The sequence below is a fragment of the Phalacrocorax carbo genome, chromosome 14, assembly GCF_963921805.1.
Source record: "Phalacrocorax carbo chromosome 14, bPhaCar2.1, whole genome shotgun sequence".
NCBI classification, from domain to species: domain Eukaryota; kingdom Metazoa; phylum Chordata; class Aves; order Suliformes; family Phalacrocoracidae; genus Phalacrocorax; species Phalacrocorax carbo.
The window spans coordinates 8,978,119-9,005,585 of record NC_087526.1 but is presented as its reverse complement, the minus strand read 5'-3'; the positions used below and the strand labels follow the sequence as shown (position 1 = coordinate 9,005,585).

The 27,467-nt window shown below is 45.1% G+C and overlaps 1 protein-coding gene across 2 annotated transcripts; it reads right to left on the bottom strand.

Moving 5' to 3' along the window:
* Positions 1 to 903: 903 nt before the first annotated feature.
* On the bottom strand, positions 904 to 26,322 carry CSNK2A1 (casein kinase 2 alpha 1). 2 transcript variants are annotated; one of them, XM_064465514.1, is made up of 14 exons: positions 26,216 to 26,293; positions 19,641 to 19,787; positions 12,065 to 12,263; positions 10,406 to 10,517; positions 9,406 to 9,507; positions 8,933 to 8,983; positions 8,076 to 8,135; positions 7,339 to 7,422; positions 6,833 to 6,943; positions 5,920 to 6,021; positions 4,931 to 5,031; positions 4,124 to 4,272; positions 2,736 to 2,822; positions 904 to 2,233 (listed from the first exon to the last, which is right to left on the bottom strand). In XM_064465514.1, exons 3-14 carry the CDS (start codon positions 12,163 to 12,165, stop codon positions 2,118 to 2,120), a joined length of 1,176 nt encoding a protein of 391 aa, XP_064321584.1. In that variant the 5' UTR covers positions 12,166 to 12,263; positions 19,641 to 19,787; positions 26,216 to 26,293; the 3' UTR covers positions 904 to 2,117. The 2 variants fall into 2 exon arrangements, with proteins under 2 accessions (XP_064321584.1, XP_064321583.1); XM_064465513.1 differs by lacking the exon at positions 19,641 to 19,787 and having other exon boundaries at positions 26,216 to 26,322.
* Between the last annotated feature and the right edge of the window lie 1,145 nt (positions 26,323 to 27,467).

The window sequence follows — 27,467 nt, the reverse complement described above, 5'->3', positions numbered from 1 at the left end:
AGGGATCCACATCGGAGGGAGCAGCAGGCACTCATGTCTGCAAACCTCCCTTGCTTGGAATAGCAGAAAAGAACTGGGTTGAACGTCCCGTGTAGCTCACAAGCTACTGCGAACAACCGCAAGCTGTGTTTTTGTCATACTGGGTGCTTTTATGTTACAGCACATCAAGGAAACAGTCAACATGGTCCAACTCCTACATAATTCTAGGCTATAAAAGATTAAGTACAATATATTCCCACTGGATGAAGTAATGGAGGAGAAAGCTACCCTGGTGCACACGAAAAGCCCCATCTCCCCTGCCAGCGATCCTCACAGAAAGGGGCTGTGCTTCATGTTCTCCTGCCCCATTTCTCTTCAGTGAGTTTCACCCAGCCCACACACGCCACCCTACTGTGCAAAATTTACTGATGTGGAACATGGCCATCGCCCCCCCAAAAGAAAGGACAAATGAGAGATGGGTGCTCAGAGGATGAGCAGGAGCTGAAGGCCAAGGCTTCAGCACTTGCTGAGGAACAGGAAGAGCACTGAACACCCAGGACAAGCAACTGCTGCGAAGGGTTTAGGATGGGAGCCATTGTGCTTACAGCTGCTCCTGTTGAGCCCCATGTGACTGGAAACAAGTCACTGAAATCCAATGAATGGCAACAGACACAAAAACCCCTATGAAGTGGTTCAGCATCTCCACTCATCAGGGCTGAGACAGAAGAGGGTTTTTTTTGGTTTTATGGCAAAAGATCCTTGCCCCAGGAGACACTTTGGCTTGTGACGCTTGTGTATGGCTTCTCCGCACTGCTTGCCAAACGAGGGACACAGCCTCCCCAATACACATGGGACTGTCAGCCACTCTGCTGAAGTGTACTGCCACCCTAGGGAGGCCTCTACACAGGGAACTTAAATCTAACCTCGATAAATAAAACCAAATGTTTATTTACACCAAAGAATTCCAACACTGGATCTTTCACATATGAAGGACAAAGTATATATACACAGCAAGGGGTAGCAGGGCTGTAACAAGGGTGCTTTTCTGTTGTCAATGATAATATTTGTCCACAATTACTGATCTACCATTTCAGTTTAAGTTAACTTCTGCTCACTCCTTCCTCTCAGTGCATATTTACAAGACTGTGAGGTAACTGGTATTCTCACCACATGGCACGTGAGGGAGGGGATGGTGGGTGAAGATGTGATATCGGACTTGGCGCAGTCTGATTTTTCCAGCTTTAAAGTAGCCACCAGCTTGAAACCTATATAAACAATTTAAAACCAATATACCCAATAACAAACTAATTCCAGAGATCCAAGCCAAGCAATGGCAGGAAGAACCCTCCATGAGAAAGGGGCTGATTAGAGTATGGCTTACTCTACAGGACCACCTTCCTCAGGAGGTGGCAAGGACTCCAATTGGATCAGTAACTTCATCTTTTAAGACTAAAATTACATGCAAGGGGGCGAGTTGGCATTCTGGTTGGCTCCTAAGGAGATATGATTCATTCCAATTAGGGTCTCAGACATTATCTGCACTTACTTCTTTTAAGCTTATACCACCTTTCCATACTGGAATTGTCTCCTCAGTGTACCCTGGCTGAGTCATATGCAGGACAGGGGGTTAAAGTGAGTGATACTTTAAGAATTCCCCTCCCCTGCTTCACGAAGACTTGGTTTGGTAGTCTCTGGAGAACAGCACAATCCCCCAAGGTGTAGGCTTGTGGAGGAGTAATGGTGGGAACATGAAGAGAAGATATTTCCAGCAGGATGCAAGAGTTTGGAAATGCTGTTGATTCATCTTTGTTCTTAAATGACGAGTACTTTTTTTTTTGGGGGGGGTGTGGGGGGTGTGGGGGGGAACTGTCCGAGAAATTTTCCATCTGTAGGTATTTTCAGGGAATCCCCTGAGTTACGAAAAGTTCAAGTAAAAAAAGAAAAATCAGCCTATAATAATTTTGTATATAATGACTGAACTACTATAAATCCACAAGCAACAGTTCAGACACGGTGCCTCCAAAGCGTTCATCCCCTCCCTTCCCCTGCCAGGCACGAGCTGCATCCTGAGGAGAGGTGGAGGGGGAAGCCTCTTCCCCACCTGACTCAGCTCAGGCAGCAGGAGACAGAGCCCATCACTACTGCTGAGCGCCTGCAGCAGCTGGAACGGGCATCCCCAGAGTGGCGGTGGCAGAAATGACGGGTGAGCCTGCCAGAGGTCCAAGGGGTGAAGGTGTTGGCACTGAAGAAATCCCTGGAAGAGAGACAGGTAAGCAGGAATTAGAGTGAAACCCGTTCATCGCTATCCAGGACAGCTCAGCTTCTTAAAGTAAATGGTATCTTTGCAGGTCAGTTTACTGCCGCTTTGCTACATTTTCAGAACTGCCAAAATAAGCTGAGATTAAAGATCTGTCACTGTTCTTTGCAGCCTCTGAAAAAAGTGCAATTTGTGTACATACAGGTGTCACTGATGGGCAGGTGTGTGGCAGAATCACTGTCCTTCAAACTGGTGCCAAAAAAATCCAACTGCAAAGCACTTTTTAAAATGAGACCAGAAAAGCAGGTCAGGCTGCAGTGAGGCCTTATCGCACTCTCCCACCCACTTCATCATAGTCCTCCTTGCCTTTGTCATCAGTCCCAGGAGATGACCTAATGCCCCACCTGCAAAACTCACCCTCCTGGATCCTCACATCCACACAGCACGCATAAATGCTTTAACATACCACGCACCAAGAAGAGTCAAGAGCAGAACTCACCTGACATCATACTCGCACTGCTGACAGGAGTGCTGCCACCCGGCATGTTGGACGAGCCCATCCGAGCTTGGTCTTTCACAATGGGATCTAGGAAGAGCACACTACCCTTAGATGCTGTGTCACCAGACAGCAGCTGAAGCACTCTGCCTATGACCTCTGTGCTCAGCCAGCCCTGCCAAGCTGTGTACGTCAAATAATATCAACCATCATCTACTGGAACACAGAAGCTTCCAGGAATTTGAATGGGAAGCACCCAAGAAGGTACCAAGGTAATGTGATCACTGCAAAGTCACCTAAACAATGCGCTTTGGAGTTCAGCAGGACTGCTTGACAGCAAAAGGTAAAGGAAATGAAGTCGATCTCCTTTCTGTGCTAAGCAACTGCACAGTTGCATAAAGCCAAACCCAGAAAATGGGTGTAGCAATCAAAGATTATCACAAATTACAATCATATATCACATCTCCATACAACCCACAGCAGCCTGTGAGCTGTAATGAGTGTCACTGGAGCGTGTTGTCTTCTGTAAGATGGTCCCAATTTACTCACTAATTCTTTATTTTCAGCTATGCGTAAATAACACTACCATCTGAAGAGGGACAACCCCTTCCTGCCTCCCAAGCCTACTGCATTCAGATAAGGCAATTTCAAATTTTGCCCTTCCTCAGGCTGAGTTCAGCACAACCTGTTTGGACACAATTTAATTTAGCTGTTTGTCCAACTCTCACATTCAAAGCTTTCAGCTTTACTAATGCTCATACTTGCAAAACAGTTCACTTGAACATTTGCCACAGGCATAATACAGATCTATACTGTCTGTTAATTACACGAGTCCAATCAGCAGCAAGAAAAAATATAACTGAGCAAATACTCATATTTTGCACTGTTAAAGCTGTTTCAAAACCTAAATATCAAGATGTATGAAGAACAGCAAGCATTTAAAAACATTTACTACCGAAAGTTACATTTTTGCTTGCAAAATCAAGACCTGAATGTACTGTTCACTAAGGTACACATTTAGTAACAAAAGAAGTTAAAAGGGCCTTTTCTCAACAAACCAGTTCTCTGGTTTTATCAAAACACAAGAATCCATGTATCCAAACACCTGCTGAAATTAGCATGGGTTTAGCATCAAAGCTTCTTCAACACAGTGCTGCTGATTCACTGGCCTGATATGGGCATATAACACTTTGTTTCCTCGGGTGGTGTAGGTGGCAGTGCCCTACTTTATCCACCAAACAGCCTCAGCTCCAGCACAATTATTTGCAAAGACCAGGCTTGTTATGTTGCCATTCTGAGCTCCTATCTGTACAACCTACTGGAACAGAGATTTCCCAGAGGCAGAGGAAGAACTCTGTGGGCAGTGGATGATGACAGCAGCTGATACTTACAGAAGTAGGGATGTTCCATGGCTTCTCTTGCTGTCAGTCGTGACTGGTGATCATATCGCAACAGCTTGTCTAAGAAATCCAGAGCTTCTGGACTCACCAGATGTTGGTTCTCACTGTGAACAAAGCGCTCCCATCGCTTACGGGAGTGTCTGCAGAAAAAGATACCTAAATCAGGGTAGGCAGGGGACATCAATGCCAAAATTCACTGTCTTAAAGAGCAAGAACTGCGACAGATGTCTGCTTCTGGGAGAGGCTGCTGCTTGGTGCGGCAGCAACGGGGCTGAACCGTACCAGAGCACGAAGCAGCAGTACACCATGTCTCCACATGGCGGCACAGCCACCACAGCCCTGGGCAGCATGAGGACTCAAGTTCAGAATAGATTTAGAGGCCTAAAATCCCAGCTTCTGCTCTTCTCTTATGCCCCCAACATACTAATGTTGGTAGTAGCTTTGTATGTGTCACATAGAAATACAGGAAAAGATATGTAAATGCCACCTGAAGCAGCACCTGATTTTCTGCACTGTAATTCTGAGAAACACTGTTCTGTTTTTTTTCCCCAGAATAATGGAGGGAGCATTTGCCTTTCATGCTTTATGCTCTAGCAGTTCATTTATTGCCTACGTGACATTTAAAAACCTTTCCTCAAGTCCATTTGCAGACAAAGGACCATAGGAAGCACTGGCAGAAGGCAGAAAGTGACAGTTCAAGAACCTTGGCTCCAATTTCTCCCATAAGCCTAAGTTTGTTTACTTCAAGGTCTGTTGACAAAGCAGTAACTGTCTGAGCTACTCTGGACCTTGGCTCACCTGCCCAAGATGTCATTGAAACGTGGATCCAGTTCAATGTTGTATTTGTCAATGTAGTCATACAGATCTTCTGTTCCCAGCACCTTGGCTATCCTCACCAGCTGGGAACAAACAGAAAAGGAAGTCACTACTGCGAGGGTATGATAATGCCAGAGCCAGTGTGAAGATACAGCAGCACATTGCCTTGGGAGCTTGAACTTGACCTTGTTGCTCTGAACCAGCAGCCACAGGGTCACCCCTGTGCTCTGTCTTCCCTGGCCAGATACAGCCACAGGCATAATGGACATGCCTCTGCTCACAGCCAGAACTTAGTATCCCACGACAGCCAGGAGGGAGCTGCATACCCTAACATCACTAAAACTTGAAATCGTGCAACACTAACTCCCTTTGTAGCAAGAAAATATTCAAAACCGACAGGGTGGGGAAGCAAGAACAACTGGTCAAAAAAGCAGAAACTCTGTAACTTGCATGTGAAGGCTGAAGTGCCACCCCAGAGGGCTCCAGAATGAAGGTCTGAGAACAGAGGGTCACTGTTCTTGAATGTCTGCACATTAGTTCAGATGCAGAGCACATGTTAAAGTATAAAAAATTTTGCCTAAAGGCAATGCATCAAAGATTTCAGAAACTTATAAAACTGTACCAAATTCAGTTTCTATACAGAGGGGAAGGAGGGTGGGCAGTGGCAGGGGCTTTCGGTAACCTCAGGAATAGTCAACCGATGTACCAGACCACACCAGCTTTAATATAACTATTGTTTTAACTTTTTCCAGATATCCACTAAGGAGCTCATAAATACAAAGCACTATAAATTTATTTCTATTTAAGTGGTTAGATAATCTTCACACTTGAGAAAGGGAACGTGGCTTCAAAATGAGCAAAGAAGCCATTAGAGAAATGCTTAAATTCTTCTTTGGATCTCTTGATAGAAGTGTAACAAGGAAGCCTTCATTATGCTAAGAGAACAGAGATTGCGTGTGACCAGCTCTCACCTGATCATAGTTGTCATGGCCATGGAAAAATGGCTCCTTTCGGAATATCATACTAGCCAACATGCAACCCAAGCTCCACATATCCAGACTGTAATCATACATCTGTACAAAACCAGAAGGACAATTCAATTTCTAACGAATTAAGCGGAACAGATGCCCGTTACTAACAGGGTCCCCCCTCCCTCCAGTGATACAAACACAACCACATTACACTGGGGACAGACTGAAATATCTTTATGCATCTTCATCATTAGATCACTGTTCAGCTCAGTGTTCCAGTTACTCAAACTGGGATACAGCAATTAGGAGAACATCAGGTATCCTATTTCCATCCTTATCCACAAAGATATTAAAGACCAGTGCCTTTTTGTATTTTCACTGCAGACCTCTAAGTTATGAATCATTGAGAAGCGCATGTAGAGAAGGGAAGCATTACAAGTGGACTCCACAAGATACCTGGGCAGATGAGGAAGTGCCTTCATTCAGAACCGCCAAATCTGAAAGTCACCAGTTACACTGCTATTTCCAGCCCACAACATTTCCATAAAGCAAACTGGCATCAGATATGGGGATGTTTTTATAGCTTAATTTACAAGTTCATGCAGTACTAGCTATTCCCACAAGGACTTTGTTTCATTCCTGTACCTTACTGCAAAAGCAGCCTTGCTAAAAAAATATTCTACATTTGTATTCCAAGACCCATGACAATAGTTCTGCGGCTCTTCCTCAGGTCCTCAGGCTACTCGTTAGTTTCTTTAATTCACTGGCTTTATAGCTACTGCTGTCTGTGATACATTTTAGAATGGACTACCTTTAGCTTCAGGTGTCTAGATACCTGAGTTTCTGGTTTGCTACCGTGAAATGGCACAGACTTTCCGTATAAAAATCAGTGATAAATCCTGGTAATTCTTACCTGATAATCTACAAGGAGTTCGGGTCCTTTGAAATATCTGGAAGCCACTCTGACATTGTACTCTTGGCCAGGGTGATAGAATTCAGCCAAACCCCAGTCTATTAGTCTAAGCTAGAAATGGTAGAAAACAAAGAAAAAAGGCTCAAGGGATGTTCCAGTTCTCCACTGGCTGAACCACACTAGAGGTGAGTTTAGTTTGAAGCTTCATTTACCAAGTCATCTATTTTAATTTAATTTGATACTGATCAGAGTGTCCGTTTAGATATTCTCCCCACACCCATAATCACCAACCAGTCTAAATAAAATACCTCTCTTACCAACCCTATTTACAGGTTACACGTAACTCCAAAGCTTAAGAAAAGCAGTTCATTTTACAATTCTCCACATGATGGAAGCGCAGCCCCCCTTAAAGATGTCTGCTAGTATCCCTACGCAGGAGTACCCAAAAGGGATACTAGTCTGCCAAGTGAAAAGTAAGACCTCTCCAGCCTGCCCCACGTTATTACCTTTCTGTGCTCATGGTCAATCATGACATTGTGGGGTTTGACATCTCTGTGCATGATTCCCATGCTATGGCAGTAATCTAGAGCCTGTCGGTGACATACAAAGAAACAAATGCTTGAGTTACAAGAACCTTTCAAGTTCAATCATATTCAGAAGTATTTCCACATATACCAAGTCTAACTAGATGGCAAGACTTTACTGTCCAGTGTTATATCCTGGACTAGACTCATGGACCACAGAAAACACCTCAAGCCCCCTTTCGAAGGGGGGTCCCAGCAACAGAAGTGTTTTGACTTCACCTCATGTACTTCCTCATAAAAATGGAATTTCAGATTCCCTAAGAGCAGAGTTACTAGCCACTATTGATCAAACAGGTCTCCCCTTCTCCAGACTCCTGAAGAGAAAGTATTTGTTTCAGAAGAATGGACAAATACATTTGATTCACATTAGGGCACAAAACCAGCCAGTAGCAGCTTACAATTTCCTGTTTTCGGAGGCTACATGTACTTTTGATTTAGGATCCTAAATTATCTCTGTGTACCCAAAGGCTCCGCTATTGTAAAAAAACCAAAGGACTAGAATTTATTACAGAAACAAAGCGAACAACTGATACTGATATGTATTTTTCTATCCAATTCTTCCACAGGCTCTCTCTTCCCTCCCCCCCGCTTAGTGACATGATAATCATCTGAGTGCAAATCTGAAAATAAACTGGTAAAACAGCAAAACACCAACTTACCTTCAAAATCTCATACATATAGAATCGAATATCATAATCTGTTAATGTCTGGTATAATTGCTGTGGGATACAAACGTATCGTATCAGTATTCAACACCCAAGAAAAATATCACACCCCTGCCGCTCCAGAACAACCCAGCCCTGTTCTGTGCTGCTGCAGTTCTCCAAACCCATTTGGAGCAACAGTAAAATTTTCCCAAGTTACTCTGATCCTGCATCTGACTCTCATGAGACTATTCCTCTCCCTTACACATCACATACACAGTTTACATCCAGCTCTGCTCAGACAGTACATTCCGATTCCTGTCACTAATTCTATCAGGTTGCACTCTCCCACCAGCAGCATGAGTTCTGCCCAGCAGACAGGGTCTCAAAAAGACCGACGGTGCTCTGCAACATTAAGCAGCTATTCCAGACAGCAGTGCACAGCCATTCTTCTCCTGAGGCAGGTCAGTAGGGAAGGGGACAAAGAAACATTTAAATCCCTTTTCCCAGGAGTATGGAAAGCCACAGAAGCAGCTGTCCACATCTAAAATGGTTCCAATAAATAGTTACACACTGAACATAAAAGCACACTGTTTCAAAAAGACAGGCACTCCTTGTCCACAAGATAACAGATTAATTTGCAATTTGCTCTGAAGGTTAAAATACCACTTGAAATCTGGATTCTCATCTTGTAACTTCTGTGGCAAAACAGTACTAAAGGGCTAGTGTGTATTTACCTTTAAAGACATTTACTATGACAGAAGGAAATGATTAAATAACCTGCCTGCCCCCTATGTACTTGCCTTTCCCCCGAAAAAATTACGAGTGGTTTTCAAATGGAAAACATTAGAAGTTCACGTCCCACACTGTACCTTAAAGTCTGTGTTGTTTACATGTTCAAAAACCAAAGCGGGTGTCCGAGACTAAAACAGAAAGAAAAATGTTCAGCCATGTTAATTTAAGATAATATGTTTTCATTTAGGATAATGAATTAATTTTTACTCTTAAAACAGCTAGAAGCCCCTCTGTCTCAGACATACTTATGATTCCCCTCAGACAGAGGAAGCAGAGCAAAAGCCTGCAGCCCCTGGCAGCACTGTTTGAAGAATGAATTAACTTGTCTCTGTTCACTGGTATCTCATCCTTATCAAGTGAGGGGCTGAAGGGACCTGTGGGGGAAGGGCCCTCTAAAAGAAGTTAATCAGATTAAGAACTGATCTGATTAAGCAATTCAAAAACAGGATTTAAGAGCAGGGGAAAACAAATAGCCAGATCAGAGCTGAAGTCAAACACAGCACCTTCACCCATAACCCCACTGTATCCTTAAAGTTCCCTTCATACTCACCACAGGATCTTTTACTATATCTGCAAGAGTGATTATATTGGGACCGCCTCGCAAGTTCTCTAAGATCTTGATTTCACGCTTGATTTTCTTCTTTTTAACAGGCTGAAGAATGAAAACCCAAAGTGTAAGGTGAAGCACTCCAATAAAGTGAAGCTAATAGACAGCTCAACATCAAGATGACCAAGGTAGGGTAGGTGACTGCAAGTCAGCAAAATACTTCGGAGCCTCTGCAAGTTAAGTTCAAAACAGCTAGATTTTGTTGTTACCTGACTATGTATCATTCCAGTAAGGGCTGAAATACCTGCAGTCTCCTTTCTAACCATACAACCCTGACAGCTACAAACATCAGTTTCATGTGAGTGAAGGTTAGGAAGGTGGCATTTTTTCTTAAAGCTATCTGAACTTTATTGGATAGTCCAAAACATCTTAATTGGCATGTGGTAAATGTATAACTATCAGAAGTCCATGAGCTATCTGAGCACCAATAAATGAAGGTATTTCACCAATCAAGGCTGTTAAATAATCAGCATCCAGGACACTCTCACTCAGTCTCAAAGGATATTATGTGTGCAATGGAACATGCAGAGCAGAAATGAAAATTTTAAGGTTAGCAGTTCCTAAATCTAATCAGTGGCTTTGAAAGTCAATGATCCCATTAGGTCATAGACCTCCCTCCACATGACAGCATGCCAGGGCACTGGTAGAGGAGGTGAGAATTTTCTAGTCAGCTGTTGAAGTGTCGCTTAGCTCCAAGTAAAAATGTGCTACACATCAGGACTTCTTTAAGACAGAGGCTAATTCTTTATAGGCAGAGATCTAACTTAACCAAGTGTAGGGCTTCTGTTAGGAGTCTCAAAAAGATGGCACTGAATGACACTCCAAAGCCAGGCTTTAAGGATTTCAGTTTTAAAATATTGAACGTTTTAGACCAAGTGCTGCACTTTCTGGCCTCCTGATCAGCTCAGGACAGATTTTATCTTTTACCCAATCCCCAGCTCACCTTGAGAATTTTAACAACTACTTTTTCATTATTTGTAATGTTGATAGCTTCAAATACTTCACTGTATTTGCCTCGGCCTAATTTTCGAACTAGCTGGTAGTCATCTTGATTTCTGTGGAGATAAAAAGTTAGAGTTCCAAAGAGCTCAGTCATTTCCATCAGAATTTACACAGTGATCTTTAACACTAAATCACTGCCTCACCTTCCAGACAAGGTGGATTAACCAGAGTCTTACATCTCCTGAAAGTGATGATTAAGAATTGGGAGACAACAGGGAGCTTCTACTCGCCCAAGTTCAATTCAATGCAGAACTTATTTCTTCTGTAGCAGCTAACAAAAGCCCAACTACGCTTTTCAGCATCAAACTTGAGCTATCCCTTTCACCAGTCTCTATATTAGGAAGCTACATTTTTCCTTGTATAATGTTGTTAAAAATCAACAAAGCCAGTAACACCAAAAAATTAAGTGCTAGCCTGTTTAAAAACAGACTAGGCACAAACCACTATGCTCAGAAGAGTCTGTATATTTGAGAAACCGAGAACTGCACCAAAGCTGAGGCAGAACTTAGTCTGGGCCCTGCCATACAAAAGCAGGAACACAGAGCTACAAAGCTAGCACTACTGCTGTCTGACTCTTGGATGGTTTAGTCATGAGCTCAATTTAGATACCTCCTTCAAAAAGAAGCAGACATGTCTTTTCCAGTCACTCACGGAGAGTTGAGCAACAAGTCACAAAATAGCATGTACCTATTTAAGTCTGCTGAGTATCTTCACTCAGGCAAGTCAGAAGCAACATATCTTTTCGCTTCTTTTTGGCCCCACACCCAGGGCTGCTTAGACTGTTTCAGATAAAGATTTTCTGCCCTGTGAAAGGACAAGTTTCCTGACTACCTGGCAAATATTCTTCAAAACAAATGCCTAAGAGAGCTGCTGAAAATGTTCTTGCTCTGCTGGAGATTTAAAAGTTGGATAAGAATCACTTTCAGACAGACAACAGGTTACTCTGCCATTTCTGCAATTATGAAGAAAACCTGTGATCCTAACACTGCCATGCATGCTAGACATCTGCCAAGGAGCATGAAAAAGTCTAACGTAGCACAGGTGCCTGAACTCCCCACACTCCACTATGTCAAATCCTACAGGGACTGATCCCCTGTTCTGGTCCCCTCTACACAAAAAGGATGTGGACAGGCTGGAAGGGGTCCAGAGAAGGGCCACCAAGATGATCAAAGGACTGGGAAGCTGCCATATGAGGATAGGCTGGGAGAACTGGGGCTGTTCAGCCTTGAGAAAAGGAGGCTTAGAGGGGATCTCATCACCATGTACCAGTACTTAAGGGGTAGCTGCAAAGAAGATGGAGACTCCCTTTTTACACAGAATCACATGGAGAGGAGAAGGGGGAATGGACACAAGTTGCTCTTGAGGAAATTCCGATTGGACAGGAGAGGAAAATTTTTTCCAGTGAGGACAGTCAACCATTGGAATAATCTCCCCAGGGAATGGGTTGACTCAGCCATGTTGGACACCTTCAAGAATCGTCTGAACAGGGTGCTGGGCCATCTTGTCTAGACTGTGCTTTTCCTAGAAAGGTTGGACTAGATGATCCCTGAGGTCCCTTCCAACCAGTCCAGGGACATCAACAGGAAGCCCAGAGACTTACCCCCACTCAACAACATGTGACTCATAGTCCCAGTACTCCCGGGGTCTGTGTGTGTTCACATCCGTGTAAACTCTGGCCCTGCTCGGCACGGGTCCCGACATATCAGACAGGTTGGCAGGCAGAAATGATGAAATGTCTGAGATCAGAGGCTACCAGAACTGCAAAGCTGGCAGAGGATAAAGGCCTCAGATTCTTCCACCTGCAGAGAGAAAACAAACCAGAGGTTAAAACGTCAAGGTACTAAAATATTTAAGTAAATCATTAAAAGCTGCTGAGAAGGAGAGGCTGGAGCCCAGCCACAGGTCTGAGATCCTTTGTCAGACCTTGAAAACAATTTGTCTGCTCTCTCTCACACAGGACGGGACCACTCGGCCCTGCTAGCAAAAGTAACACCATCGCCCCACCCTTGCGACTTTCAGCATGTACTTTCAAACTTACGGTTGCAAAGATAACTTTCTAAAAGGGACGAAATGCAACGTGCTCTGTATCTGCAGACTCCTTCCTTTCAGCTCCAGAACTAAAGCAAGAGCCACTGGCTGCAATCTTTCCCCCATCGAGGAAGAAGTCTTGTGCCATCCCACGTAACCAAAACACTTCCCTTGCTTGAGGTTGCACAATTATTGCCTCTTGCAATGCACTAATAAGCGATTCTGCAAATAGAACTGACAGATCAACAAGGTAACCTGTGCAACCTAAGTTAAGCACTTTCTGAAGTGCTAGAAATTGCTAGAAATACTAATTCTCATTTAAATCAGAACTTCAGGATTTACTTGTAATTCTTAAAAGGTCCGAAGCCTTTCAGGTGCTCACACACAAAGGTTTGCATGGCTACACTGGTTCATTCTGTGGAAAGAAAAAACCCTGAACTGATAGACCACTACTCTGCCCCTTCTGTCCACTGGAAGATGCAGGTACTAACTGAAGCATTTTTGTACAAAGCAAGGCCAGTCAGCTCAGGAGCAGATTTCTGGAGGAGAGCAGAGAAATCGAGACACTGTGTCAGAGCACGGATCTTCTCAGTTTTAAGCACCCTCCAACCCTTATATTACTATACAGGCTTGTATAAAACAGCTTAACAGCATTTCAACACAGCCACCCATGCTACTTTCCCCACAAAATAAAAATTCAAATGTATTCACCCAAAAGGAGCACCAGGACCAAAACATTATCCAAAGATAAGTCTGATCATCACTCTGGGGATTTTCATAGCACATTTTTCCCATTTCCACATATTCCAAAGAAGGCTTCTGCTACTCTGTTCATGTCCTCCTGCACGGACATCTCATCCCACCATCTCACAACAGGTAACTTCTGCAAATAACCCAGTGCCCACTTGAGAGTGAGCAAGACGTATAGAGCAGGCAGCCACTGGGTCTTGTCTCTGGGCTTACCTAAGGAAAAGAGCAGCACCACGCTGTACAACACAATTACGTCCTAGCACAGTAACATTCTCAAGAAGATGCAGGACATTTATAGTGATAAACTACATCCACACTAATTAGACCATCATGAGGAAAAGTACATCCCCAACTAGCAGTGAGGCAACGAAGGACATTGGGAAGATACAGAGGCCAGTCATTACGAACCATTCAGGAATTAAACGGCTTGAGGATGCTTCACAACAGACTTCACAACAAACTGAGGCATCCAGAAGAGTTCTGCTAGGATGGGGCACCAGTTTTGGTCACAACTTTCTATAGTCAAGACATTAAATTGGGCTGTCCAAAAGACAGTGACATCTGCATTGGATTATGATGCGTTACCCAAACATGAAAGGATAATTCTGCTGCAACATCTGTTTCTTTGCATTCTGCTTGTCCAAAGGATTTGGTAAACACCTCTACTTCTTCCTCTTTACAATGTGATTTTTGCATAAATTCTGTTAAGTTTTATTGGTATTGAGACTAGTCAAAATAATTCAAAAGAAAGTTACTGTATGTCAGAGACAAATGCTTTAATTTCTGAATATTTAAGACATGAGTAACTTCTATATCAATATTATCCTACCTAAAATAAAAGTAGTGCCTTTTTACCTCTGAAGTCTTTCATGAGTGAAAGTCAACACATTTTTAAAATATTTAAGTACAAGAATCTCTTTGTCAGCTTTCAAAATAACTTACAAGGAAGGAAGCTGTATCAGAAGATGAAAGTATTGTTTAGTGTGTAGCATGTGGCAGAGACTATACAGCCCTATTTACAGAAAGGCACTCAATCAGTGGGCAGTGCTATAATCTAAATGAATATAATGTATTTATTTGCTAAGCCAGTCTTATCCCTTTGCAGAAAATGGGCAACTGCCAGAATGCAGGAGGAAGTAGCAGCCCCATTAATCAGAAATTAATCAGAAAAACCTAGAAATCTGCTCAGAGCACTAAGCTGAGGCTGTTGGGATACATCACACCAGAAGAAAATTCTAGACGTGAAATCCTGCTCTATTTGCAGCATCCTGTCGTTTATTCAAAGTCTGCAGTACTTCAGTCTGCTGCAAGGACCACAGCAAGAACCACTGCCTATGAAGATGGTGGAGGACACATGGAGGCCCAGGAAGACCTGGGGAACACAGATCTGATGTCTTTCACCATGTCACACAACTTGACCAGCAGCTGATTCTGCAGAAATGGAGGCAGAAATGTAGGTAAGGTGTCTTTCTGGCATGGACTGAGCCTCCTCAGGTGGTATGGACCTTGGCAGCGTGGGTATATTTTTGACCTACTGACACAGAAACGGTGTTAAAGGCAGCTCCAGGTATACGGGGTTGTGGTAATCCAGCCAAGGTTAAAAAGGCACATGGCATTGTTCCAAAGTCCACAACAGAGGTGTGACTGAGGCCTCAGCTCAATAAAGGAAGGATGGGGCGCTTCAGCCAGGTGTTCAGCTAATGGAAGAATATGAAGTATTACTTAATAGAAAAAAAACTATTCCTGGACAAAATATTAGTCCTCTAACAAAATACACTTTCAGACGATTAGGCAGCAATCATCTAAGACCTCAAACCATTTATGTGCCATGACTCAGACACTCAGAAGTTAGACGTATATTCCAAAACATATTCAGGCATTAACAAAGCATGCAAGTTTACTAGAACACTTTTAGTATAGTGAAATTTATTAGATTTCGAAGTTTAATCACTGTGTTTTTATTTCTCCTCATTCCATGTGCTTCCAGCAGGACACGCACCAGCTGATTTCCTCTGCCCAATACTCCTGTGTGGGAATTAACTGAAGCTATATATTTCTAAGATGACCAAGCAATTTTAATTTTTAAGCACAGCTCAGTATCAATAAGGAACACGTGACTTCTCCACCTCATCCAACTTAGCAACATCAGTTTCAGCACGGTAAAAAAGAAAGAAAACTCACATTATCTAAAGACAGATCAAATTGCACAGTGGATATTTTTTGTCACATGCTGTAGCCTAGCACAAGCTGTGTGTTGTAACAGAATGCTCAGAGAAGGGCTTTTTCAGGAAATCAGACTGCAGCTTCTAAGAATGGCACTCAATGTCTGTTTATGAAGGTAGGTATTATTGTCTACTGTTCTTTATACAAGAAGAGGAGACAGTCTACACAGATAATTTGGTTTTAAAGCAAAGTTCTGCACATACACACTTACCCTGCCTGAAAGCTTTTAACTTTCTCTGCTCAAAACTGCCAAGGAATTTGTATGTATTTTGCTTTTATTGCCCCTAGAGAGGGATAATTTTGCAGTGGATCCAAGCTCATTGATAGAACAGACCGGCACAAATAGGGACGAATAATGGGGACAGGCGTGGTCATGCAAATATCAGTTTATCTTACAGTTTCAAGGCAGAAAATCTACAGTAAGAGCAGCAATGACACCTAGATGAGATGTGTGTCCTGAGCTTGTTTTAAAAGATGAGTTCTATTTCTGCAGTCAGAAACCAAACAGAGCATGTCATTTATTAATTCCTGCATTAAGAACAGAATCATAGAAAAATTTATGCTGGGAGAGACCACTGAAAGTAATCTAGTCAAAGCATATATAATTAAATCAGGTTGCCATGTCCAGTGTCGTCCTGAGAATCTCCAAAAAACACAATGCACCTCTGAAAATTTTAATTTCTCTGGTAGAGAAGTCCTTAAGTAGGAAACACAACCATGAGCTTTTAGGCAATATAGCAGGGATCACAGAGAGGAAAACAAAGCTTCCATTTACCATCTGAAAAACACTGTTCAATGCTAAGGCTTGCCTGTGCAAGGACAGAGAACAGCTCTTCTGTTTCAGCACTTGTGGTGACACCCTTTGGGAAGGCATTACCAAACAGCACTCACATGGTAACTATACCAAACAAGCTACATGCAAAAATGTCAGTGCCTGGTTTTCACACCTAGGCCTGTGTACATCCTGTGTACAAAAAAACCCAAAAATCAAACCACAAAAAAAATCACAAGAACATGGCCAAATAGAACACTGCTTGTACCACTGATAATTATGCTGCAGGAGTGCCCAAGAGCCCCAGTCAAGAGAAACAATTGTGCTGCCATCATATAGGAATTCTTTAATTGCAAGGCCTATTAATTAAGAGATCAGTTCTTAAAAGTTTGAATTATTCTAACAGTAGCCTGTTGTCTGAGCAGCTTTGTGCCTAAAGTTCAACAAAATGGTAAAAAGCCTCTCAACGTTTACTTTGAATTTCATTTTTAGAACATTTTAAAGCACTGTTACAACCCACCTACTTTTTAAAAAAGGGGATTTTATCATCCCAAACACGCACTCTAATCCCAATGGCAACCCCCATCAAGGACTTGATTTCTTGTGAAGTATCCATACTTACAGCACCTATACCCAATGAGTATAGGAATTTCCTATGCCCTCTCTCTTTCCAGATTTATCCACTTACAGCAAGTAACAACAAAACATAGCTAAGAAATCTATGCAAATTAGTTTGACAAACACACCTACTTAGCCTCTAGTAAAAACTCACCTCTCCTTTTTTTAGTCAAGAATAACAGATACCGGAATCTTTTTTCCTCCTTTTAAATGGAAATGTTTTTGGCACAGAGCTTCTCTCAAGCACAGTTACTCAGAACCTTAAACCTAAGAAGTCGCACCAGTATGATGCATCACACATACAGACTCCCAGTGAGCTGGAAGCCAAGAGCTTCCCAGAAGACTGGTGTCCCAAGGAACCTGCAAGTGCTCTCCAAGAGACGACCTTTGTGGATAAGGTTTGGAGGATAAACAATGCGCTGAAGAACACTTGACACTGGCTTCCCTGTGCATTGCTGCTACCAGCATCAATGCTGCCCTTGGTATGAGCAGTATATTGCTGGGTAGTTCCAAGTTCATCCCGGTAGAGCAAAGCAAACTATATTCAACACCCCACAAACGTGATCATTACTGATGACGCCCCTCAACTCAGATTCAGTTACCAGAGAGCAGTCCCAAAGGAGTAAGAAAGGCCCCAAACTGCACCAAGCCAAACTCAAAGAGCCAAGAAAACACTTCCATCACTTTATCAATTCCACATAGACCATCCCAGACAACCTCATCTTCCTCTCAAGGAGAAAGCGAGATGTACAGATTGCTCAAACAGGTCTAGACACTTTCCTCTCACTTCTACTTTCCCCATGTAAGCTTATTACCAGCAGCGATTGTGACAGGCTAAGACTGTAAACAGGCTCAGTCAGACAGCAGCCAGTTCATTTTGAAACAAGAAAAGCCCTCTGTCAGCTGAGAGAAGAACTACACTAAGTAGCCTGGAATAAAAAGGTTGTTCCTCTCTTTTATCCACAACCACAAGTGAGACATTACCTTTCATAGTAAATGGCTCAAACCCACCCTCTGAAATCATGAGTGTATAATGTGCGTTATTAGCAAGAGAAAGCATTACAATTATCAGATAAAACTGGTAACTATTTCCTTCACATAGCCCACTTATGCCTTGCCTGCAAGCCTCACAGGGAAGGAGCACTCACTTCTTCAGTGTTTGGAGAACATCTAGTACTGGATGAACACCACTGAAATTAAAAGATCAAGACATGCTTAAATACTACAGTACAGCCTACTGGCAGCCAACACTAATCAAAACACAGCTTACCATTAAAAGAAGACATAATAGTAACCAATTTTATAAAAAATACATTCTATCTCTCAAAAGAAATCTCATTTGCATATTGTCATGGTCTATCCCAGCTAAAACCATGCCACATATTTTCATGATGCTGGAACTGCAGCAATACGAATACGGAACAGATGACCTCCAGAAGTCCCTTGCAACCTATATTTTTCTATGATTTTATAGCTGAAATAGAAACAAGCCTTGATTAACGAAACTGACATTTTACATTCTTTCCTGAAGACCATTTACCTACTAAAGGGGCAATATCACTAGAAAATGAGATTTTAAAATCTAATTGAGTTTAAAAAAGCTTATGTTTGAAATAAAAAAAAACCAAGAAAAAACTTTTAACAGCACAGTCTGCTCTAACTATATTTTTCCACCAAAATTATTTTCCAGATATGTTCTACATAGATGGTTGTCTGACTGTGGAAAATAAATAATAATAATATATAACAATATAAAGACCTCAGCCATTCTTTAAAAAAAGAAACAGGAACAGTTGTGATTTAACTCAAAATAAGACATGAGAAGTCACTAGGGAAAACAGTTGACAGGTTTAGCTAAACTGGAAGAAGCACTTGGAGTAATTCTATAATAGCAATATCCTAAAACTGAGACTGGTTCTTCCTTCATCAACTTCACCAATTCCTCCCCTGAATTCCCTGCAGTTCCTGCCAATGAAGAGGCCACCCCTTGTAATGAGGATCACAATCTATACAGAAGTCACAGGACTGATCATGAAATGGTTTTACTGTAACTCCATGTTTTATAACCTCCACAGCCTTGGGGAAAACGTAACTCTCCCACTTCACAAATGTAGAAAGCAGCGTCTATCACGTCTGACACTCCCCAGGTTGCCCTGGCAGTATCACTGGTGCCCACACATTCTCCTAGCAGAAGTTCTGTCACAGTCTTTATCTTTGTTCAGACCTGTAACAGCTAAATTTTAGCGAAGCTTACACAGACCTTCTATGCAGACCTTCCAGCATCTCAGCCTAGCTAGAGAACTGTCCTCTGCAAAACTTCAGTGTTGGCAACAGCACATGTACCTGGGGCAGAACAGCCGGGATTTTCTCCAGCAGCACAAAGCTGCCAGCTCACTGTCTCCCAAGGGATGTTATATAGAACAGTCAGCTTTGAAAGCTCTCCTCTTACCACTTACCCCCCTAAAATAATGGACTCTCCCTTATATTTTCAGACCTAAGCTAGTCCGCAGCACACAGAGTAAAGGGAAAGCTTTCCCTAACATAAAAACACCAAGTCTGATCTTGGATGAGGATGTGTAGCTGCAGTGGGCAGTGACACCGGCAAGACACCCAAGCCCCAGCAGTTGAGTACAGGCTCTGTTGTTTTGCCACACCTGCAGCTTCCCCTGCCACAGTTCCTGAAGTCCCACAAACAACAGCAGGTATCATTACTGCCAGCACTGAAGAATCCTGACACAATAAAATAAAAATGGCTACAAATATAACCAGGAATTGCCAAACTCACCTGTCAGCACACACACACCAAAACAGAACCGGATGACAATACTCTTATGCTGGCATCTCCTCCCTGTCCCAACAGCTCAGGCCAAGCAGGGAGTGCAGCAAAGGTGGTGGGGTTTTTTAGAGACATGTACATCTCTTCAGGTCTGACCTAAAGGCAAAACAAGAGCACTAACAAGGATCTCAGCGTGAAGTGATTATTCTAAGAGTGTTACTAAAACCAAAGCTCCTACTGCTGGAGCTTCGGACAGTATTTTCCAAGTAAATTACCAAAACTACCGTTTCTGTGATCCCGGCAACACCTGGTCACTCTTCCTGAAGGCTCATGAAGGTGAATGTTTCAGCACAACTACAGGCTCTTCACAGCTGACATCAGGTCAACTGGCAGCATCCTCTGGAAAGTTCTACCTTCCTAATTACTGCTAAGTGACACAGTTGTTTTCCTCGTTAATTAGTAAGCACAGGGCACTAACAGGCCAATCGTTCAGCTGATTTGACTCCTATGATTCACACACAGAGAATGATTTAGCTAGAACTCAGATAACTGAACTGTACCTACCATCTGTAAAAGTTACACCTTTTTAATTTACCTGATCATGCAAATCCTAAAGGCAGAGAGTTACCAGAGCCAAACGATAAACCAGCATACATTGCATTTAACTATTTCTTCAGGAAATCCCTGTGATCAGCTGTTCTCATTGAGCAGGCAATGCACTGCAAACCATCTTCATGGTTCAGCTGTCATCCAGAAGGCTCAGCAAGAGACACCTGGTGCAAACCCCTGCCAGAAAGTAGTTGTTCTAATATAATTCTCTAAAAATTCATCATTATTAACACAAGATGAACCTAGCTACAACTCTTCCAAAAGCCAAATGGAAAAAACAGCTATTGAACTCCAGAAATCAGTATCTATTATGCACCGGGTACCCTAACACAACACACCAAGGTCTGGTTTTATACAACTACAGCCAGACCAGCAGCTCTCCCAGACACTGTAGGTGATGTATATGTATTGACTAAGATTCTAATATTTCACACCACTGTTTTGGAGATTAACTGAAGCCTGGTGACCACATCATTCATCACTCACCGTAACCCAGCAGGAACACAAATGCTGAACCCACCCTTGCCATGCCAAACAAACCCAGACCGCTGTCGGCCACATACAAGGACAAGTTTGTCCATCTCCACAGCATCTCTCTTTGCACCTTGCAACCACCCAGTAAAGCCACTGCACAGCATTATGTCAGGATGAGTATACATTTATATGCCTGGTAAGATGCACACATTGGACGTTTGCCTGAATGCCATATGTCCTAAAATACCAAAACTTGTAACTTTTTGTAAGCTGAGTTGACATGAATCTGGATGCTGCACAACTTCCTGAGTGAGCAAAAGCCCTCCTTTCCCTGCTGGAGTTCAATCAAAGTGCTGCTTAATCTGCAGAAGGCAAGGCTGGAAACAGCACACTGGTAACAGACAGAAATCTGTGACAAAACCTGTAGGAGAAAGAACACTGCAGGAACCCTTGCTTTTCTGTACTGGAAATTAATTTGTTGTGCATGTCCACGCTCATCCTTTGCCAGAACACTAAAAACAAAGATTCACTGACAACTCACACACATGTGTGCAAATACGCACTGAGAAACTGCCTTCTCCAAGGGCTTTGGCCACAACACAGGAGAGGCACTGTTTCACCTCCCTGGATGTGCAGGAGTTGTTTGGGGGCACTTCTTCACAACATGGCAAGACCTCTCCCACCCATTGGAAAGCAAATTCTGGCATGTAATTCTGTGTTAACACTGCAGAACATGCTGGACTCTCCCTACGCTTAGCTTAATTAAAAAAAGAGACTACTTTACCCTTTGGTTGTTCCAGAAGGCGCATGGGCAGAAGCCTACTTCTCTGCAAAAACAGATGTAATAACTTAATTTTTCTAGGACTGCTGTTAACACCAGAAGACACGACTATCCAGTTGGCAACCTGCAGCCAAATTCCACCTTGGCCCAAAATTATTTTCTGCTTCCATCTAGTACACATTTTATTTGCCGTTCACTTCAAGTAAATTGCCATAACATAACCCAGCCATTAGATTAAACAGCTGGACAGCCCACTTCAGAAAGTGCCTCCCTGTAAATGGTAATATTCCTTCAAAATTAGAAATCGGTCATAAGGACAGAAATAAACTCTGGAAAATCACAATTATTGAAATTGTAATCTTCCAAATATGAGTCTGTGGTGGCATTGTCTAGAGTCCACAAAGAACTCCAACGTCTCGCTTCTGCTCTTCAGCTTCCGAAAGCAGCAGCATGAAATGGAAAATAATTTGTTTGACTAAAACTGTCCAGAACAGTCTGAATAAAGAGCCGGTAAGACTCATGTCAGGCTCAGGTTGCTGCTTCTCTGCAACTGACACCTGAGCAACAGAGGGTATCTGTGAACCATTGATCCTAACATTACATCAACAATAGCATTTCTTACCAACCTTTCCTACCAAGAGATGGGTTTGGCACATAGATGGCAAACAGGGTCCAAAAAACAGCTTGTAAAACCACTCTGCTTTCAGCAAGAGCGCTAACATCGGTTCAGAAAGCTGCAGTCTCCTCTTCAAAACAGTTTTTCTAGATCCAAAAGAAAACTCCTTTTCTCCAGTTAGGTTCTGTAAAATTCCAGGAAAGTCAGCTCTTGGAAGCCGCTGGAAGGAGATATCCAAGCTCAGAAAAATTATCCAAGTGTTCTCTTGCAATCAAAATGAGATAATGTTTGTAGCCAGACTAAGGCACAGCAGTCCCTCCTGGTCTCAAAATCTGTGGTTTATTTTCTCAAGACCCTCATGGGACAATAAAATCTAAGATAGCATCTATGTTGCCCAGACAGCTTATAAAACAGATACCTTAATGTTAGCAATGGAGGAAAAGCAGAGGGGACAGGTCTGGTAACCCAGAAATAAATCCCTGCCTCTTCAGAAATGTGACATGAAATTAATCACACCACCACAATGTCACCCATTTGCTTCTCCTGTCTTCCTTTCCCTTACTCCTCAGAGGACATGAGGAAAGACAAGAAGAGAAAATTAGTTCTGTAAGAAGAAAATGCAGAAAAATAAATCAAGTAGAAGGTAAGGACACCTGCCATTTAATAAAATTGTGAAAAAATCACATCCCCCATCCCTTTTATCACATTAGAACCAGTTTCTTTCTCTACCACTCCACAAATCTATAACCACCTTTTGACACCCTGTCCTCCCAAGATTCCTACCACAAACTCATTTCATATGTATTTACCTAACCTGCACTGCTTGAAAATGCCCCAAATCTCAAATATCAAAGTCTTTCTGTGTCTTACCTTCAGGAAATCATATTCTACCAAGTCTCTCCCCAGTAATCCCCACTCACAGGTTTGCATCTTCATTCTCATGTTTCATCAGCTTTTTTCAAGTAAACAAGTATCATTAACTGCCCCTGCACAAGACTAAACTCCACTTAATATCATGAAACATTCCATGATCCTATTTCCTCCACACTTGCTAGAACCTACTGCCAATTTTACTATCCTTCTTCCAAAGAGCCGCACCTCGAGTACTGTGTGCAGTCTTGGGCCCCTCACTACAAGAAGGACATCGAGGTGCTGGAGCATGTCCAGAGAAGGGCAACAAAGTTGGCGAAGGGTCTGGAGAACAAGTCTTATGAGGAGCAGCTGACGGAATTGGGGTTGTTTAGTCTGGAGAAGAGGAGGCTGAGGGGAGACCTTCTCGCTCTCTACAACTACCTGAAAGGAGGTTGTAGCAAGGCGGGGGTCGGTCTCTTCTCCCTAGCAACAAGCGATAGGACGAGAGGAAATGGCCTCAAGCTGCACCAGGGGAAGTTTAGGTTGGATATTAGGAAAAACTTCTTCACTGAAAGGGTTGTCAGGCATTGGAACAGGCTGCCCAGGGAGGCGGTGGAGTCTCCATCCCTGGAGGTATTTAAAAGAAGGGTAGATGTGGTGCTTGAGGATATGGTTTAGTGGTGGACTTGGCAGTGATAGGTTAGCAGTTGGACTTGATGTTCTTAAGGGTCTTTTCCAACCTTAACGATTCTATGATTCCCACTAGAACCCATTTCTCCTCAATCCATGAACTCACGTGCCCTGCCAAACCCAGAGAAGCTGTTCTGAATCTCCCACTTGGAAGTATCTGCTTTCTCCTCCAGCATCCAATTCTCTCACATTTTTCCACATTCTGAGGCTTATACCCACCATACCGCATTACCCAGCTACTCAGCTACATTAGCCTCCCCTCCTTTGCTACACCCAAGGCCAAGATGATATTACCTTCCTCACTCCAGGGTTGACATTACCACCTTCCTCAACCCCATTTCAACTCCTTGCAGGCAGCATCCAACTCGGCAAGCTCACTGGTCTGAGCTTCAGGACATGGACACTGAAATCTCCACTACTGCCTACTCTGGGAACTAGAAGACAGCAAGGTTTCTCTAACAATGCAGAAGTGATAGAAACTTTATTACCAGGTAACAGAGAAAGGTAAAAAAAAAGGGAATTTCTCTCCATTGCCAAGATGAAAGGGAAGAATCACTGTCTACCAGCAAAGACCTACGTACTTCATACTCAGGCAAAGGTCTGGACCTTTACAAACCCTTCTCTGCCAGGAGGCACCTAAAGAGCCAGACTTCCATCCCCAAGACACAGGCAGATCTCCTGAGGGTAGAAAGCAGACTGCCCTGTACATGGGAGTGGACACTTTTCTGTCAGTGGGAGCTGCATCCTACTCCAGTTTTATTTTTCCAGTTATAGAGATGGTGTGCCTCCACAGAGGACATACTGCTGTTGGTATGTTTCACCCAGACACAGCATTGTGCTGTAAGAACTGGAACATTACCCTTGTCCTAATTCTAGGACTAATTAAGGAGCCGATCAACCTTTCTTCCCCCAAATCCTGCCTAAAGTCTTCCCAAGCACAGTCTCCCCTCTCCTAACACAAGCTTTGCCCTTTTCTACATCACGCCACTGTGAACAATGCACAGGATGAGCGACTCCTCCACACCTACCTATGCTACACCCAGAATCTGCGCTGACAGAATCACATCCAACACCCAGGTTGATTGGCCTTACAGCAGGAACACCAACTCTGTTTGAGCCTGAATATTTCGAGCAACAATTATGCTTCTGAAGAGAGCATACAAAGAGCAAAATAAATTGCTACCTGCCCCCAAGCAGAAACACTGCTCTCTCCATGAGCTTTTCTCTAGAAAGGTGATGATGCCCCCACAGCTACACCCAACGGGTGCTGACCCTCAGACGTAGAACGAGCTGCTCTTCCCTAGCTGTTTCCAGAGTGTGCTGAGGACAAAGCTTGCATGAGCCAGGTGAGCACACATGGAGCATGCAGCATGGCCGCCTCTAAAGAGGCATGTGTAGCACCCAGTTTTTCTGCCTGGCATCACTCATTAGCAGAGGAGCAGCTCTCCAACACCCCAGCCCAGTGGCAGGTTTGAACAGTGCACACCCCCCACCATTGCAGGCCTCTCATGGGTACCGGGGCTCAGCATGGGCGCGAAGGACTGCGCCACTGAACAACACAGGCTCAGGATCCATAAATTCAGTTTGCAAAAGTGAGGCAAATGCCCTCATGAGTCTCTGCACAGATCAACTACTGCTGTCAGCACAATATATACTGACTGAGTGTCCATAATCCAAACTTTATCGGTTGTACCCAAAGCCCTTAGTAAGAAAGAATAAAGTAATCTGACAACACACTGAGGTTTCATAATCTCACCTGCCCTTTCGTTTACAAAGCATATTTTACCAACTGCCACACAGCTCGTTGCCCCGAGGAACAATTAACTAAATTAGAGCAGGGGCGCGACTGACCACCGCTGCTTTCAGAAGAGGAGAGCGACTGGTGTGGAAATCTGTAAAAACCACCTTCTCTTCCACCCAGAAAGGCCCAGAACAGAGTCCCTGCACGGCCGCGGGTGGGAGCAAGAAGAAACAGGCCTCTCCTCGCCCCTCCGTGCACCTTGCAGCCCCCTGCTTTTTTAGGTAGGGCGGCGAAAAGGCAAGACAGTCTTTTAAGTAAATAACACCCACACCGCCTAACCGTGCGAACTCGGAGAGCCGGGGGGAGGGGAAGGCTACCCTTCCGTGGGGCCCTGCCCTTCCTGCGTGGCCGGGGGCAGCGGGAGGGCCGCAGAGCCGATCTCAGGCCAGGCTGAAGGCAGCCAAAGTGGCCCCCCGCAGCGCCCTGCCCAGCCCCCCCGCTGCAGGGGCACGGAGCCACCCTCCGCGGGCGAGAGGCGGGGGCGCCTGCCCTCCCCACGGCGGCGGGCCCGCCTGTTCCCTCCCCGCCACCGCTGGTTCCCCCTCAGCGTCGCCGGGCCGGGCCTCCCGCCGCGACCCAGTTCTCCTGAGGGGCGGCCCCAGCCCCTCAGCCCACACCGTGCCCGGAGCGGGGGGGGGGAAGGGGGGGGGAGGGGGAAGTGGGGGTGGGGGGCCGGGAGACACGGTTGCGCCTCCCCTCCGTCGCCCCCTCCGTCTCGCAGCCCCAGGAGGGCCGCCGGAGCCGCCGCCACCCGCCGGTACCTGCCGCGGCCGCCCGCTCGCCGCCCGCCAGCCGGCCGCACACAGACAATATGGCGGAGGCACAAGGCTCGGCCGCCAGCCGCAGGGACCAGAGCGAGGCGCGCCGGAAGCGGAAAACCCCGCAAGCAGCGCGGCGCGCATGCGCAGGAGGCGGGACTGCGCGCTGCAGGGGATTGTGGGGGTTGTAGTCCGCGGCGGGGCGGGCGGCGGTGAGGGGAGGGCTCGGGGGGGTTTGCGGGCCTTGGTCCCGCTCGGTGCCCCCGGGCCACGTCCCGGCACGGGCAGCTCTGGCCGCCCCGTGAGGCGAGGCGAGGCGAGGCGAGGCGAGGCGGCGCGAGGCGGCGCGGCCGGAGACCCTCAGCGGGGCAGTACGCGGGGCCCGCCGCCAGGTGGCAACTGCGGCCTACCGAGGCCAGCCGGGCCCGCCGGCCCCCGGGGCCGTGGGGACGCTGCGGAGCGGCGGGGCCGGAGGCTGCCCTGCACCGGGGGGTCCCGGAGCCGTGCGGCTGCAGGGGTTGTGGCGGGGTTGGTGGAAAGGGCTTTTCTCCCCCACCCCCGCTGTGTTAGCAGGGCCTTCGGTCCGAAGCTGGGCTGAGCCCTGACCCCTTCTGGTGCTCAGTGACCTTCACTTGCTGTCTTTCATGGTTTTAGCCCCAATTTCTTGTCATGCAGCCCAGTAGATTAGCTTTACCCCAAGGGTTGGCCAAAGCAGATCGTCTGCTGACCCCTCTACCATGGGCTGAGCCAGAGGAGATACTGGGGAGGAGGAAACCCATCGTGGCACAGCCTGACCCCTCTGCCGCTCCTTCTGAAATCCCACCAAGCCCCCTGGGCAGGGCAGGAGTGCGCCCTGGCTCACAGCACCCTCAGAGCAGGGCTGGCTGGAGACATGCTGGTCACTGCCCTGCCACCACGGCCAGGCTCTGGCCAAGTGCTGCAGACTGCCCAGAGCTGTGAGCCAGCCTGGAGGGGAGAGGGATTTGTGCTGAGCTGTGTCTGCACCCCCTGCCCCCCCAGGGACCCACTGTGCCCTTCAGCACCTGGGTGTGTGGCACAAACAGACAGGAGCCAGCCTGGCCCCCCACGAGGCTCCCCACAGCTGAGGCCTTATGGAAACCTGAGCCATGCTTCACCCCGCTTCCCTCCCGGTGTGGGAGTCTCCCCTGTGGGAGGCTGTTGGCCTGAATCTCACAGCCCCTCACCCCAGGTCACTCCCATTAGGTAAAGGAGCAGCTCGTCTTGGCGGGGGTAT